We start from the raw sequence: 18,099 nt of genomic DNA, 5'->3' as shown, positions 1-18,099 counted from the left end.
AGAAAGAAAAATGAGGATGCTGACAGCTTTCACCCTCCATTTTAAATGAATGACCTTCCATATTAACAAAGTCCAAAGATGAGAACACAACACAGTCAGTTGATATGCAAAGTGATTTTTGAATGAACACAATGCCGACCTCAAGTCAACACTCAGACCCACAACAGAGCTCTGTGACTTTCTACCAGTGTCTCGTCTGTTCTTTTGTAAACATAAACAAAGCTAAACAAAACAGAGAACACACACAGAAAACATATTTTGTTACCAACCGCATCTGGTTCTGATCACCAGGCAATCAAAGTAAAACAAACTATCAGATGGAATCGAGGCTGCGCTCAAAGTAACGCAGCCTTGCAGGGGGCCTTTCCTGAACCCCCTGACAGAGAGATCTCAGACAAACCCCCCCCCCTCAAAGTGAATGAAGCTGTGGTGAAGATTGACCTTCCAGCTGCTAGACAGAGGACTTACTCGGAAGTTCATCTTTAATCATTGTCACATTTCCCTTAAATATGGTGGAAGTCGAATACGGTTTAATCATTCAGAGAAAAAAAAAAAAAATAGTTGTGTGGCAGCTGTGACACCCTGCTGACTGCTTTCATATCTGCTGCAGTGAAGGAAGGCAGTGGGAACGGATTGCTGAAGATTCAATTTATTTAATATGTACTTCCAACAGGCTTTCCTGTTTACCCCATCATCATTATGAGTAATCATGCCATACGCTCCCATTCTGAAAACAACCTGTTTGCTGACCTAAACCGAGGAACTGTTTCCTACACGTCACTGTGAAAATATAATGGATGACTTGTTTCGTGATATTTGGAGATGGATTCTTGAGCTGTCACATCAGATCACATGTTGTTGTTTGATGACTGTGTCCTGTCTGTGCTGAATTAACTTTTATAAGCCCCCCTCCGCTCAAAAATGTATTTTGCGTATTGTTCGTTGACTTGGATGTTTCACTGTGCAGGATGATGATGAGTTTGACAGCAGAAGCCTGTTTTCACATTCATCTGCTGGAGGGGGCAAAGTTTCTCTGGGCTCATCTTAAATCTCAGTTTACCACATACAAGTATGATTACTGACATCACACCTAGTTTGAAAGCCAATCACGGCCCAGTGTGCAACTTACACAAGTGTGATGTGGAAACCTAAAACCTCCAGTTCACAAACACTAAGAGAAGACTTCTCAGTGGATCAGGAGACGTCTTGTTTCCAGCAGTTTAACTGCGAGTGGATGTGCTTTTAAGTACTTAATTAAACTTTTTTTTCAATTATTTTATTAATTTATTTTACATTTCTTAAAACATGTCTGCAGGGGATGTCGAAAAATGTTAACAAAATCCATTTTTATTCCGCTTGTAGGAGATGGAAAATGATCAAAATGTTTTTGATATTAAGAGATTTAGTTGAGATTCAGCTGAGTTTTGCTCCAAAAACGTTTTCAACTTCTGCTTTATATTTGAAAAGTATGTTCTGTCCTTGATCAGTAACCCTTTCACGGTGTTCTCCACTCATATACGTCAAGATTTCCTAAATAATAAGCAAGGTTAACTGCCAACTGTTAATACCTCTTTCCAATTTTACCTCCTTTTTTCTCTTCAAAAAAATTGGCAACAAAGAATATCACAATCATCAATCAACGACTCTTAGAGCCACGAAAACACCATCCAACCGGCTCTCAGTCCCTTTTGCCATTTTAAAAGATATAACTTGACATTTCCCAACAAAGGGACAAAAGTCCGAAGAGAGGGTTTGATGAAGGAGCACAAAGAACTTGTAAAAGCAGTGGGAGGAAACAGCAACAAGCTGTCACTCTGCTTCTTTCTACAGGGACCCCAAACATCACTAGGAAGTATGGCGACTGCTCTCAAGCCAGTGTCAACAGAGTGGTCACCATGTGGCCATTAAAACATGAAAACAAGTTAGATGCTGCTCTGTCAGATCAGTGACATGGCAGCAGCATCAGGTGTAGATGCCTCCACTGCTGTCTCTCTGTGAGGTTTATCTTCCTGTGTGCTAACAATAACCTGCACTTGAAAATCATGAATCTACCATTTTATTTTTCTCTTTACTGCTGCATTTGATGCTTTGTCATTTGATCAAGAAAAATCTACCTCTAGATGAAGTTCTAAACCACTAGGGGGAGCGACGAGCCCTGACCTTCAAGAAATAAAAATGCATACAAGTTGAATAATATATTGGCCTTTTTTGCAGGATCTTGTATTGGAGTGAAATTAATGAACACAGTGTCGCTGTACACACAGATTTTAAGATGAATGAAAAATGGCTTTCACACCCTGATAATGATTGCCTTTTTATTTGCTGCCACCTACTGGTGAGAAAGGAGGTTGTAGACAGATCCTGCAGTGAATTACAGTCATATAATCTGATTATGACTGGGTGGAGCTCACCATGGCCAGAAACTTAACCTCTTATGGTGTATAGCCTCAAAGGGGCCTTTTTCGCAGCAGACAGTTTGACTTGTCATAGTAGGAAAAGCACAGGTGTCACTAATAACATTAATGATGGCTCTGTTGTGTTCAAGTACCTCAGTAAGTCATGACAGTGTGGCGGTGAGTCAGCAAGAACAATAACAGCACCCTGAACCGAATTTAGCCATTCGTCATTTAACCACTGACACCTGTGTTTTTCCCTCTGTGACATGTCAAAATGTCTTCTATGAAAAAGACATAGACTAAAAGACTATTATGCATCTTCTCAGCAACCTATCAACTCAGCAGGTTGTCCAGCATCTCAGATAACTCAAAAATATGATTTATGTGTCTTGATATAGTTCATCAAACAAACTCCATAATGGCGTTGGTGATGTCACTCCAACATAAAAAAAAGTACTTCTATCTCAGATACAGAACTTCAAACATTTTTGCAGTGTATTTGTATCTGTGTTTTCATTTATAAGGCCATAGCTGATAACTGTGACACCAGATCATTTGGTTAGATTTAAAGTTCCTTGTACTAAACTGGACAAGATGATTGGCTGCAACTAAGAATTATTTTCAGTATTTCTAAATTAATCGTTTGGTCTATATAAAATGTTGGAAAATAGTAAAAAAAAAAAAAAAAAAAAAAAAAAAGGAAGTAAAAAAGTAATTAGTAAATGTCCATCCCTAAAGCCCATGGTGACGTCTCCAAACTGTATGTTTGGGCCAATGAGATTTTTATTAAAGGTCAAGCGATTAACTGATGATCAAAATAGCTGGCAATTAATTTTCTGTCACTGTTTCTGATCTGAATAAACTGCAGTTCCACTATCTTCAATTCATGTTTGTGTATGTGAAGATTTTTCTGTGTGACTGAATAATTTTTGTTGTGGTCTTTTAATTTTTAATTTAACCAGCACCTTTTCTAGGCTGGAGCCACTGATCAGCATGACAGAAAAAATATGGCAACGAAAATATAGAGCAAACAAAAGGAATTTAAAAGTTTCTAATGTAAAGTGCATGAAACCAGTACCACCTAAAACCACCTAACCCTTAAGAACACATAATCCTGTTTAGATTATCAAATTATGACCTGGCAGAGTATGAGTATGACTGTCTAGATTGTAGATGGAGGAAACCAGAGGAAGTAAGAATGAGGAGATGTACTTACACATTCTCACATCCTGCCGTCCATGAGTAAAATCATTAAGACATTAAATGAGACATCTGATTTCTGGGAAGCATTGGAACAGTGTCAAGATGTGTACTTTTGTGAATGGAGCATTTAAGACAAATGACCTCATGTTGCCACTTATCACCAACTTTCAATGCCATAAAGTTAATCTGGGGGTGTAATGCTGAAATTACTTTAATACTTTCCCATTAGATCTTTTCTTTCTGACCTGTATGTTTAGGCTCTATCCTTGTAAAAAAAAATTAGTTTTTCAAAGATCTTAAAACAGTAGTTGTAGTTAAAACCAAAGGAAACACACAATCTTTTCACTGCAAAATATAAGATATCCAACAGTAAACAGATATTTTCTACTCTAGACCCACATTGAGTCTGTCAACAGACTTAGTAGTTACTCTGGATAAAATAAAACATAAGACAGAAAGTACAGAGTTTAAATTAAATACTCAATTATACATTTAATAAACAAATCATACGTCCTCTGATACAATGGATTGGGAAATTGCGTTATTTTTTATTTAAGGACAGCTGACTAAATCCTATCGCATCCTGTTAAATTAAAATTGCAACTTGTCAATTTTATACTAATAGGTTTTTATGTTTCTAAGCCAACCGGAGCCGAGTAGTGCCGGTGGCCGACACTAGAGGCTTTTCTGCTGCTCGCTTCTTGTGTTGTTTTGGTTAGCTGGATGTTAGCCCACGCTTTCTGCTCTGCTGTAGCCGGCTGTTACGGTGATGGCTCTCCCATGAGGCGGGGGAGCGGGGCTGTGTTTCGTGCTTAAACGCCGAGTGAAGTGCAGTGGCCATGGCCGGGGTTTTCGACATCGATTTGGATCAACCGGATGAGAATGTCTCTGACGACGAACTTGAGGATGGGGTGAGTTCACGTTAACGTTGAGGCTAACACCGCCGCTGTTAGCTAGTTAGCTAGCACTTAGCAGCTCCTAGGCCTGCGTTGGTCCCAACAATCCATTATCGGACATGTCCTCGTCCGCCCATTTCCCGCGGTATCTGGCAGTCCCCCATTAAAAAGTCGCTGTACTGTATTTAAACAAATTTCCATTGCGTTTTCTTTATTAAAGATTGTGACTTAGCACAAACTTAGTTTCCCCGCCTACACCGAACAAATACATCCACAGAATCGAAAGTGTTGACGGCGGACAGGTTGTTTCTGCCGCCGAAGTTAACCTGACCGCCGCTCAGGTGCATGCAACGTTAACTTGTCCAATCTTTGATGAACAGAGAGTGAAGCCAATCATCACCACGTCAGCAAATACTTTATAGTTAAAATGGTAAATCGATGCTGTGAAACCGCGACTTCGAAACGCGTAGCAATTGAACCGGGCGTCGCTGCATGTCCGATAACGGAGTCACAGATAATGTGGTCTCATGCTCTCCATCGGCATTTGCCTGTTTTAGGGATGTTATGTACATTACCGTTCAAGTAATTACACGAACGTCACATGTAGTTATGGTATGACAACTCTTCTCACATTGTTAATACGTGTGATATGAATGAACTGGCAGTAAAGCCGACCAACAGATTGTGAGTGTAGCTAGCGGGACTGTAGCTTTCTGCTAGCTTTCGCTCCACTCACCTAACGTGAAGTTTGTTGTTGAGGTCAGCGTCATAGATTACATACAACTTCGGTCATTGGTTTATTAGCTATTAGTTACAAATATGGGCGTATTTGAATGCTAAAGAGAACGTGTGTGTCGAACTAGCTTAGTGATAATATACAGCCGTCCCTGTTTACTGAAACCAAAGTATGGTTAAAATATTTGGTGTGAAAATGAACAAAGACAAATAGTAAAACAATCTAACGTCCAAGCTTAGGTTCGCTGGTAAATAACAACCCCCCTCGCAGTCCTTTATGCTGACATTTTCTATCCTGTTGTCCACTTGTTTTCAGGGCCAGCTCAATGAATACATGGACCAATGCAGTAGCTTTGAATTGTGAGTATACAGTTAGCAATACCATTATTGCCAAGAGAGAGGTTACCATGTCAACCGCCTTTATTGGACGACTGGAAATGATCTCTAAGGACTTATAAATAACTTGTAATGGTTTGCTGGCAGAGCTAAAAGGATGGGTCGATTAATCAATTAGTTGATAGTTATAACATGAATAAATTATTTTTAATAATCTAGTAATTGTTGGAGTAATTTAAAATGCTAAAATGCCAAAACCTAGCCTGGTCCCACTTCTCTAATGTAAGGATTTTCTAATTTTTCTCAAATTTATATCATTGCAAACTAAATATTTTCGGGATTTTATATTGTTGATCAGACAAATAAGACATTTGAAGACTTCACCTTGGGGTCCTGGAGACTGAGGGGCATTTTCTTTATATCTTATATACCAAACAACTAATTGATTAATTGGGAAAATCCTTGGTAGATCTAATCGATAATGAAAATGATTGTTAGTTGCAGAGCTATTTGATAGCATTTGTTGTACAACTTCATCATAGTGCCACATCACAAGATATTAGAGATGGGTGACAGCATACAGTGTGGGCCATCACAGCCTCAATACTCTTGGCATAGTCTGTAGATCTCTACTGGATGAATGAACACCATTCTTCCTAAAGCTATTCCCTCATGTGGTATTTTGTTGATTGTGGTGGAGAGCGTTGTCTAACTCTGCGATCAAAGGTCAGCTATAGGTGCTCAATTGTGTTAAAATCTGATGACTGTGAAAGCCATAGCGTGGGATTCACATAATTCAGTGACCCTTCATTACCATAAAGGAGGCATGTACATTTGTTATTTTTCTCCACTCCTTTATTCAAGTTTGTCCTTTAATTTGTCTCCCACCCACATGTGCCCAGTAATAACTGATATTATCTTGGAAAGAGTCTCTGAGGGCAGAATATAATTAAATCTTACCTCCCTACTCTAATCTGGATCTATTGGAGCGACCTTTGTAAGAAAACATTTTGGAACCACTTAAGCAGCGTGCACCCATCTTAGTCAGTCTGTCAGTCCGCTGTTTATTCCAAATGACAAAATCGTTGTACCACCATCAGCCTCAGTTCTACCATCACCCACGTCTGTGTTTAGGCACTCATTGGTAATACTGCTGTGTGTCTTGGAAACTGTAAACAGAATGCTGAGTGATTGTTTTGATCATGCTTTTTTCGTTTATTTTCTTTATTCTTTGTTTTGCCAGTAACATGGATGACTGTGAGAAGTTTGAAATTTCAGAGAACAGCGTGAACAAGGGAACAGAGCAGATCAGGCCTGAATGCTTTGAGCTGCTGAAAGTTTTGGGAAAAGGAGGCTATGGAAAGGTGAGGCACGTGATTCTCAGTCATGGAAATGTAAATATGCATTTGAGTCCTTTACCACACACTTATAATTTAACCTCATCCTCTATATTCCTTTTAAAGATGTATCTTGGCTTGAAATTTAGATGTTGAGGGTTGTAACCATATATCCTGTATACAGTCTGGAACCTAAAACAGATTTAACAGACTAACAGCTGTGTAAAGCTGTAAAGTTGGCTTTTCAATTCTCAGTTGAAAAATAATTTTTTCAGTAATGTGGGAAATAACACTTGTTATGTGTGGAATGACTGTTGTCTTGAAATTCCAATGTGTGGGACATTTTTTTATTAACAAAGTTACTGGAAATTGAGTTTTGCACGCGGTATTTTTGTTCATCGGCTGTTTATCAATGAACTTTTCAATCCCCAGAGATATAATATGTTATTTTTTAGCTGTGGCTAATTTAAATACTTGAAACTTTATCTGTAAGATCTGGCATCCAGGAACCATCTCCTGCTTTAGCCACATCAACATGAAACATAACTGTTGTCACCTGCACCCCTCTGCATCTAATGTTCAGACCAATCAATATTTTAAAGATACATGTTTACTACCGGTCAAAAGGTTTGAAACACCTCCATTTTTCCAGTTTGCCTTGCTTTCAATTTCTGTCCAGTTCATCCCAAACCTTTGGTGACCTTTACTTTTTTTTTTAACTTTTTTTTTTACCTTGGGCATTTCCTGCTTACCTTTGTACCATTTAAGGTTAAAGTTTCAATTAAAAAAACTGGAAAAATGGTGGTGTAGAGCTCTGGAAATTTTCAGTTTTCTAAGCCTAACAGTGAAATTGCACATCACAGTTATCTTGGAAACATTTTCCACTTAACAAGAAGAGGCGTGACTTATTTTTTGGTGGTTTTGTGTGTGACTAAGATGTAATTTTCTGCAACATGGGAATTTCTCTGTATTACAAAGTAATTACTTTTTTTGAAAGACACTCATTTGTTTTGATATACTTTTGTGCGGTTACAGTATATATATTGGCACAGGTTTGAAGTTTCTTGGCTTTAAAACTGAGAGCAAATTATCTTTCAATATTCATGCTGGTGTACCAATAGTCGAAATACAGACTTTGGCTCACGCAAACTCAGAGCAGTCCCTGGTCACACTGTCATCAGAGTAACAAGCATTTTTGCTCAAAAAGAATGTGTGCTAATTTCTAATTTTTTGCTTTGTCAAATGAATACACTGCATGCAGATTCCAAACTTCATATCAGTGCTAAAAAAAAAAAGAAATTTCCTAAATCATTTCTCTGAAATGTCTATAATTGTTCAAGCCATAGTTGAGACATAGAAGAGAATTGCTGGTCTACACAACAAAAGCAGTTGTGACTTAATGGTATCTGCAGGTCTTAAAACCTTTTCAAAAGCACAGATTCCAGTTTTCCTTAAAAAAAAAAAAAAAAAAAAAAGTTTATTAATAAAAGTCACTTCTTGCCTGATGTAAGCATTAATGTTAGTTATAAAATGTTTCTGTTTGAGACCGTCACCACTTAGACAAGTGTTGGTTTGATCAAAAACTTAAATTATCTTTAAAGAGAGGATCATTTTTGATTGGTTCCATCTATCCACTCATCTGCCACTTGTCCAGAATCAGCTCATATTGATTATTAATTATATTGTTATATACCTGATAAGTACTGAACAAATGTGATTTAAAATAAAGTAATATTAGGCCTTAACATTGCTACTGGTTTTGATCATACTGTCATACTTTGGCCTTGTATGACAGTGTATTAAATTCCATTCTCTGTGGTATTAAAAAGGTCTTAAAAGTCTTAAATTTAACTCGGTGAACCCTGCAGAAAGTCTGTGCAAATGTCTGTGGATTTTGATTCATATGATGTAAATATTTCAGGTGTTTCAAGTTCGGAAGGTGTCCGGTGCTACCTCTGGGAAAATATTTGCTATGAAGGTTTTGAAGAAGGTGAGTGAATCTGCCTTTCTTAGGTTCGGCTGAAGGGTTTAATATTGTATTAATAGTAATCTAATATAGAGTGTAACTCAAATACGCTCATTAAAGGTGAGACTAACTGCCCCCTGGTGTACACACGCAGTAGTTTAGTGTGACAACAATGGCGCCTGAATGATCTAATCCATATGTAAAGAAATACAAGTAGCCTACACCGATGGGGAATTAGCTCTTTAAATACTGAGTTGACTCCCAAGCCTTGTGCAGCTTAACTGTGTATAGTGTTTCACATATGCTGTATGTCACTATGTGTCTTTTATGGTGACATACTGGTGCATTCAGCTCTCCAGCCAGATGCTAAGCGCAGACCACCCAAAATAATGGCAGCAGGCTTTTTCCCATGAAACCTCAGAGCTGCTGCTCCTGTTCAGCTTGGCCTCCTCTCCACAGCTGACACAGAGCTGATGTGTGTCTTTGCTTGAAAAGCCAGCTCATATTCCCCGAAGCTTGAGGTTTTGCTTAATGACTGTGTTTATTGGCTTAATGAGACTTAACTGTAGCTACCATCCTGGAGTCGGGATTCCTGCTCTGCCTCTGCAGCTGATGTTGACACCCGCTAATAGGGTTTAAGTTATTGCCTAAATATTTTCACACCCTGACATTCTGTACCTTTCTTTCTGTCCCTTACCAAGGCCATGATTGTGCGTAATGCGAAGGACACAGCGCACACCAAAGCTGAGAGGAACATTCTGGAGGAAGTGAAGCATCCTTTCATTGTGGATCTCATCTACGCCTTCCAGACAGGGGGGAAGTTGTACCTCATCCTGGAGTATCTGAGCGGTGAGCATAGTGATGCCCATACAGATCAATACAGACCTCAATAATTTGTTGTCATAAATCCATATATTGTGAGCATTGGAGAATGTTTGTGAACTGGAAATTACATTGCTGTTTTGTTACAATACACATTGACTGACAGATTTTTGTATGTGGTTGCTGCAGGAGGAGAGCTGTTCATGCAACTGGAAAGAGAGGGCATCTTCATGGAGGACACGGCATGGTAAGTTAATTTAGTGTGCATGATGGAGTGGGTCGTCGACGAATCCTAGTGCGACCACAGGGGTGGTTTGACCCCTGCTCCTCCCGCCTAAATATTGAAATGTCCATTAGCAAGGCACTGAACCCACAGGTGTTAAATACCATTGGTGCGCTTGTGGGATAAGAGTATCAATTCTTTGCAGTCAATCTTAAACATCTGGCCAGGGATTAAATTGACTTTTTTTCCACAGTGTTTCAGGAGAATCACTTTTTTTTCAGAGTTTCAGAGCTCTTCTGGTGTCAGGATGTTCTGCTTGAAATGTTTTAATCTTTCATCATCTTTTTCCAATCAATATAAAATAATTCCCAAATGACAGTTTGGTAATCTTAGTCAGAAATGCCAGGTGATGCATGATCGTCAGTATGATCTGTTGTTGTGTCTGTTCCATACATATGCTAACACTTAAACAAATGCCGCTAAAGAGACAGACAGCAATGACTCGGATTATGACATCAGCACACTGATGGACTTTAATTGTAGCCTTCATGTGCGAACAGCATCTTAGGGACACAGATGTTCAGTAAACTTAGAGAATTCAGTTTTGTGAAAACAGGCAGATATGTGATGAGTGTTTCGCAGGCAACATGAGGGTGACTAGGAACAGGTACAAACTCTTCCTGTACATGTTGTTCTGTTTTATAAACAACATGAAGATGAAAATGGCGATAACATGAACCCAGCTGCTGAATAAATAGGGGTGTGTATTTCCTTGAGTAACCTAAATGACATTGAGAATAACACTGTCTATAGATCACCGAGAAGCAGTGGGGAATGTACAAACCTAGTGGCAGGTACATTTGATTTGACTTGCTTGTTTCACTTGACAGTTTCTACCTGGCCGAGATCTCGATGGCGCTGGGTCACCTGCACCAGAAGGGCATCATCTACAGAGACCTGAAGCCTGAGAACATCATGCTCAACAACAACGGTACATAAACCTGAAATGTTCTTGCAACCAAATACATGTCCTTTCCACATATGAACTTTTGTTCCCACAGCAAATTCTTTCTCTTGGTAATCTGATACTTGATCTATTGTTTGTTTTGAGTGTAGTTTCTCTCATGCTCTTGCTTTGGTTCTGTTTCTTTCTAGGACATGTGAAGTTGACAGACTTTGGTCTTTGTAAAGAGTCCATCCATGACGGAACGGTCACCCACACCTTCTGTGGCACTATTGAATACATGTACGTCATACAATTATTTCAGATGAACATTCAGACGTGACTCAGTCTAGTGCATCTGCTGTATCAGCTTGTCCTTCCCTCTCCTTCCTCAGGGCTCCAGAGATCCTAATGAGGAGTGGACATAACCGGGCAGTGGACTGGTGGAGTCTGGGGGCTCTCATGTATGACATGCTAACAGGCGCAGTAAGTGCACACCACTTGATCCCACTGTTCAAATAAGCAAATTTATCTCAGCAATGTGGCCATCTAAAGGCTGAAGGAAGCATTTGCTGAACTGCTGTTTCTGACATGCCACTCTCTCATAGCCCCCATTCACAGGTGAAAACCGAAAGAAGACGATTGACAAAATCTTAAAATGCAAACTCAGCCTTCCACCTTACCTCACACAAGAAGCCAGGGACCTTCTGAAAAAGGTGAGCTGTAAAAATCCTTCCTTCTGCCTCATGCTTCACCGGCTGTGTTGTCTCTGAAAGATTTAGAGAGACAGGAAAACTGAGTCTTAGCACTTTCTCTTTCAGCTGCTGAAACGAAATGCCTCATTGCGACTCGGGGCTGGACCAGGAGATGCTGCTGAGGTCCAGGTGATTACATTCACTGACAGTGTGTGCATGCAGTGTGTTAACATACTGATCTGGGACTTATATACATGAGGGATACATTACCTCAGAAAATGAGAATCTTCTTGGAAAACCTGGTGGTGGTCATGAAATATTAAGAGTGCTGCTGTCGTCGTCTTTTTTAGGCCCACCCATTCTTCCGGCATATAAATTGGGATGACCTCCTTGCTCGCAAAGTAGAGCCTCCATTTAAACCTTTCCTGGTGAGTTAGAGTTTTTATTTAGCAATGTCCTCTCTGAACTGTTCCTGCAAGACGATTAACTTGACCTGCTTCTTTTGGCAGCAATCGGCTGATGATGTTAGCCAGTTTGACTCCAAGTTCACCAGCCAGACTCCAGTGGACAGCCCGGACGACTCCACACTCAGCGAAAGTGCCAATCAAGTCTTCCTGGTGGGTAACTAGTTCTGTACCTCCCAGAAAATAGTGGATCTGCTGCTTTGCTGTCTCAACATCTGGCACACAGTTTCCAGAGTTACATAAGAAATAATCCCAGACAAAACCACACAGCCACTCAAATATAACGCTAAAGATAAAAATAGTTAATTTATGTTTTGGACCAAATAAATACATGTTTTTTTTTTTTTATTGGCATCGTGTTTGTCAATGTAACTTCAAAGAGGAATAAGCATTATATATATATATATATATATATATATATATATATATATATATATACACACACGCACACACAAGTCACTGCCAAGAAACACCATAGAGAGAATATGTATTTTTATGTTAAATAAAGAAAAGTGATGAGGTGTCAATGTGAGCTATGTGAAAGATAACCCATAGTTTGGAGCCAATCAGAGTCAAGTATGTTAAATATTGTAAAAAAAATGTAAGCAATTCATAATTTGTTGTCAAACCCTGTTAGCACTTTGTTACTCTCTTTAGTACTGAAGTAAACTAGAGTCCCAGAGAAGCATTAATAGTGATGGAGAACAACAACAACAACACTGTGGCATTTACTCTTGTCCTTTACAGTTTCTGTGTTGTCTCCAAACAAACATACCAACAGAGGCACGCTCTGGACATGATGTTTTTTTTTAACTTCCTTTTCAACATGTAGGTCTTACGAGAATCAGTTAATGCATCCCATCTGGTTTAGTCCTGTTGGTTTTCCTGGAAGCTTCACTCACTGTTTCACCACATTGCATGATATGGTTTACTCAGTGTTTCATTGCTCATCATCAGCTGTGGGTTGTTTTCGGAAAGATGGTCTTTGAAGAGGTGGACTCAGATGTCTCTCTGTTTTTGTCCTCCACCCCTTCCCCAGGGTTTCACATATGTAGCCCCATCTGTGCTTGAAAACGTCAAAGAGAAGTTTTCTTTCGAACCAAAAGTCCGCTCACCACGGAAGTTCCCAGGAAGCCCAAGAACACCTGTGAGGTAACAGCAAGCTGTTTTTGTCTCTGGTTCCATTGATTTGCCATTGGTCGTTTACAAATTCCTCCCACAGCAAGTCTTCCCCACATCGATGACTCATTTGCTGACCTTATAAACTTAGCCTGCTTGGCCTAAATAAATCCTTCGTCTGTGTAAATAAAGTTTTCTTTCCAATGCCACAACAGAGATTCTCTGAAGGCTTGAAAATCATTGATCACATTCATTAGGAGTCAAATAAGTAGGGGTCAGTTATGGAAACTGAGTTCAGTTGAATTTCAGAAAAGGCAAATCAGGGATATTCTGGAGGTTTTAGAATAATTGGCCTTTTGCTCCACTATTTTTTCAGGTATATTGTTCCTCCCTGAATAATCACATCCAGTTATAGCTGTGTGACACGCATAACTGCCTCTGTGACCTTACAAAAAAGAGCTGATGTGTCACGGACATTAGCTGGGAGGAATAATAAAAGTTTCTTACTTCTCCCTCTTCAACAGTCCGTTAAAGTTTGCAGGAGGGGACTGTTGGCCCCGGGGGCCCACGCTGACAGGCGGCCCGTCCCTGCTGTCTCCTGGCGGCTCTGGAGAGCAACCTATGGATGTGTCAACAGTGGAGCAAATGGACACAAGCAGCAGCGGCACCAACGAGGCCTCTGCACCGCTTCCCATCAAGCACCCTACCAAAGGGCCCTACAAAAAGCAGGTGTACCCCATGAACTCCAAGCGCCCTGAACATCTACGAATGAATCTATGACGCTCGGCTAGTTTACGAACATTAGGACTCTTCAAATTCCTCCTCTCTTTCCCCTTTATCGTTTTCCTTCAAAGAGACTTGTAGAAATTTTTAAAAAATTGACTGAGACTGTCAACGCTGATCACCAGCTCTTCCAGCAGCGCCTTTCCCTCTTTGGCCTCCAAAATCCTCCTGACTCAGCCTGGCCTCCTCACAGATAATCAGCAGTTAACTACAGTACAGCACACTGCTGTTAAAATGGCTGGTTTCTGTGATGCGAAAAAATGAAACCAAGATAAATCATTTCAGAGCTTTTTCCACTTTTATTGTTACTTTTAATCTATAAAATTCAAGTGAATAATAAACTGAAACTGTTCAGAAAAAAAAAAAAAAAACTTGTTTGCATAAACGTGCACACCCTCTTGAGGTCCATGCTTCCAAGCATGAATGGGATCTCATCGTTGAAAGGTATTGGCGTTAGACACACGATGGGCCAAGTGCAGAAAATACGGCACTACAGGGATATTACCAAGAACAGGACATCCCTCCAAAATTGATTAAAAAGACAAGGAGAAAACTGGTCAGGGAGGCTGCCAAGAAGCCAGTGGCAGCATTAAAGGAGTTCCAGGAATCTCCCGTATTCTTCATATGTCTGGACTTTGGGGTTGAGTAGCAAAACGGAAGCCCTTTCTCACAGGGAAAAAAAAAACATCCAGGCCTGGGTAAATTTTGCTAAAATAATACATCAAGTCTCCCAAAACCACATAAAAATGTGTTATGGTCTGATGTGGCCATGGTTTAACTTTTAACCATAATTCCAAAAGGTTTTTTTGGTGGCAAAAACAACACTGCACATTGTCTAAAGAACACCATACCCACGGAGAAGCATGGTGGTGGCAGCATCATGCTTTGGGGCTGCTCTTCAGCCAGAACTGGGGCTTTAGTTAAGGAGGAGAGAATTATGAAAAGCTCCAGAAACCAGTTGATTTTGGTGCAAAACCTTCAGGCATCTGGTTGAAAGTTGGAGATGAACAAGAATTTTAGCACAACGACGACCCAAAGTATACATCCTTTTTAAGGGAATGGCTTCACCATAAGAAGATTTAAGTTTTTGGAATGGCCCAGCCAGAGCCCAGAACTGAATCCAGTCGAAAATCTGTAGGGTGACCTGTCCACAGGAGACGCCTCGCAATTGACTTCGCAATTTGATGAACATTCTTGAAAGGAAGACATTGCCAAGTTAAGAGATAGATGTAGATAAAATCAAAAAGGTGCATCAACAAAGTATAATTTAAGGGTGTGTACACTAATGCAACTAGGATATTTTAAGTTTTTTTTTTCCTACATGGTTTGCTTGTTTCTCACTTGAATTTTATAGTTTGTAGGTCACATTAAAGGACCAGTGAGTGGGATTTAGTGACATCTAGTGGTGAGGTTGGAAGGTACAACCAACTTAATACCCCTCCCCTCACCGCTTCCTTTCGAAGCGTGTTGGTGAACCTACAGTGGCCTTCAGGTAACATGAAAACACAAAAGTGTTCTCTCTAGAGCCAGTGTTAGGTTTGTCCATTTTGGGCTACTGTAGAAACATAGTGGTGCAACATGGCAGGCTATGTGGAAGAGGACCTGCTCCGTTTGTAGATAGGAAGGGCTCATTCTAAGCTAATGAAAACATGATTCTTAGTTTCAGGTGATTATAAACTAAAGAAAACATTGTTCTATTTCAACAGATCCCCTTAAATCCTACACAATGGTCCTTTTAAAGGTGGAAAAACTTACAAAATTATATTTGTTTCTTTATTTTCTTTTTTACATCACAAAAACCTGCCATTTTAAGAAGGGTGTGTAGATTTCTTACATCCACTGTAGATGTGCAGTCAGTCTGAGGAGCGGTGTGATAGAGGTGCTTCTCAATGAAAGTCGGCTGAGGTTGTTCTGATGTACTCAACTGGCATTATCATATGATTTACTGGTGCTCTTTTCTCCTCAAATCTGGACAATGTTACTTTTAGTGTTTATGACTAATTGCCTCCATCGCACTAAGAGAATTTAAAAAGGGGCTTTTATTTCTCCCTTAACATGCCATGCTGTTTTTTGTTTAATGATCACTTTGTGATAAGAACTTCGCGGGTTACACTGTCGGTTGGTAGAAATATTGCATAACAATTCCACAATGAACACAGCATTCCTTTATGTTTGAGGAAAACAATCACATTGCCTTTGTCACTGGAGAATGCGGTCAGGAGAACGTGGGGCACAACTTATTGAAAAGCAGCTGTAAAAAGCTACAAGTGAAATTTGAGACGAAAGATGAATCGCTTCCACCACAATCAATTCCAAATGCTGACACTGCTTCCTTGGCCGACTGGAATGCTTTCTGTCCAGAAGCACCGTTCAGTTTCTTTGTGTTGAATGTAAACAGATTTTAAATGCCTTTTTGTGTGTCACTTAAATCTCCTGCGCTTTGTTCCAATGATCCCTGCAGCATTACTTTTACCTCCTCTACTCATGCAGCCGTCAGCCATGGTAGGAGACCAACGGGCATGTTGACCCAAAATACTCTCAGCCAAATTGACATCACTGCCTTTTTACTGATTCAAGCTTCATTCATGTCTCATGTGCTTTGCGTATGCTTTTTGTGCATTGACAGTAACAGGGCTCTCAGTGTTAGGGGGATAAACCTTTATATGAGTGAACCATCCATTCAAAAGCGTTTTCATTGAGATGTTTGACGTGTTTGTGTGATGTGAAGCTGTGGTATGAGCCTCTGGAGTGAAGCCATTCAAAACTTATCTCATCCCCAAACTTAACGCACCATCAGATGCAGATTCCCATGATACTAATTGAAAATTGAATGCATGGAAATGAGCTTGTGTTTGAATGGCTCCCTGATGCTTCTTGTTATCCAAATACTGGGTGTTTTGAATTGACCAAAAGCACTGTTTCAAGGAACCAAATGATTTTTTTTTTTGCTGGTAAACAAAACCCTGGGCAACTGTTGAGGTATCACTCTGGTTTTTGTAAGAACTTCAAGGTTCAAAGATCAATCACGTTTTCCGTCATACATCATTTTTAACCATATCTACTTTCCACAGTGATACTTACAGATATTGAAAGATATGTTTCTTGAAGATACTTTACACGTGTTTTACATGGGTTAATCTTGTGTAAAGGATGCAGAGATCAAGCTTTTAATATGGATCAGTGTCGGGTTGAAATGATTAATTTTCTTTTCTCTCACTCCACTTTTTACTCCACTTAGTTTCCATGTTTATTTATTTAAAGCGCCATTGTGTTTCCACTGCTTTGTTCACACTATGCAAACTAGGTATTTATTATGTAGTATTATGTAGATAAGGCAGCAGAATGTGTGATAATTTGATTTGGCATTCTTAACAGAGACTTATTTTCTCATAATGATAAGCATGTAGAGTATGATTTTATTTCCACAGAACATGTCTTATACAACCTCAGATGCAGCTTTCTTTTTTTATTTTATTCTAAAATTAAGGACGGTGACCTAAATGTCTTACAGTATTTATTGTGTAGTAGAGTATCATAATCAAGGGTTTTTTTTTTCTGAAAACATTTTGATATCTTAAACTTTCCTCGCTGAAAACTTGAACTTCAGTTTGTCTTCTTGCAGTGCTTAAAGCAAGGGCAATTATTGTGAAAGAAAAAACTGATGCAAAAACCAATGGGAATGGCATTGTGCCTTTGCTGACAGAACAGTGTGTATGTACAGTATACTGTATATTGTAAATGTGTGTGGAAAAGGCTGGGGTTGATCCATGAAGTTCACTTCCTGTTAGAACTCAAGGATGTGCATTTCTTTGCTTCACCAATATGATATGATGATGATGATACATATTGCTTCAGGTATGTTTGAGAAGCATCCTCCACACTTCAGGTGGAAAACACCATCTTGAGTAGAAGGGGTGTTTTAATCACTGATGGGCATTGAATAACATTTCTGTTGATTTGTCACCCGTAGACCTGCCCCTGCAGATGGGAAACGTTCCTATGTATCATGTACATAATAAAGTCAAAATAAAAAATTATGGATCTCCTTTCTGATCACTGGCAATGTAACGAAATGGATCGTACAAAGGGGCAAAATCTGTAAATTAACCATCTATTCAGGTTATATTAGGGATTAATCAAAGCATATAGATGTCAATGACAAAGACAGGCAGAGCTGTACA

General features: G+C 39.5%; 1 protein-coding gene across 2 annotated transcripts; it reads left to right on the top strand.

Annotated features, from left to right (window-relative positions):
• The first annotated feature begins 4,421 nt into the window (after nt 1-4,421).
• On the top strand, nt 4,422-17,955 carry rps6kb1a (ribosomal protein S6 kinase b, polypeptide 1a). Of its 2 annotated transcripts, none has more exons than XM_056396937.1 (15): nt 4,422-4,510; nt 5,547-5,590; nt 6,845-6,930; nt 8,825-8,893; nt 9,571-9,718; nt 9,881-9,938; nt 10,805-10,905; nt 11,070-11,160; nt 11,253-11,343; nt 11,466-11,573; nt 11,679-11,741; nt 11,903-11,980; nt 12,062-12,169; nt 13,056-13,168; nt 13,660-17,955. In XM_056396937.1, exons 4-15 carry the CDS (start codon nt 8,876-8,878, stop codon nt 13,913-13,915), a joined length of 1,233 nt encoding a protein of 410 aa, XP_056252912.1. In that variant the 5' UTR covers nt 4,422-4,510; nt 5,547-5,590; nt 6,845-6,930; nt 8,825-8,875; the 3' UTR covers nt 13,916-17,955. The 2 variants fall into 2 exon arrangements, with proteins under 2 accessions (XP_056252912.1, XP_056252910.1); XM_056396935.1 differs by having other exon boundaries at nt 4,424-4,510; nt 6,810-6,930.
• Nucleotides 17,956-18,099: the final 144 nt, after the last annotated feature.

The sequence above is a fragment of the Seriola aureovittata genome, chromosome 15 (assembly GCF_021018895.1).
Source record: "Seriola aureovittata isolate HTS-2021-v1 ecotype China chromosome 15, ASM2101889v1, whole genome shotgun sequence".
NCBI lineage: Eukaryota > Metazoa > Chordata > Actinopteri > Carangiformes > Carangidae > Seriola > Seriola aureovittata.
This window is presented reverse-complemented; position numbering and strand designations above follow the sequence as displayed.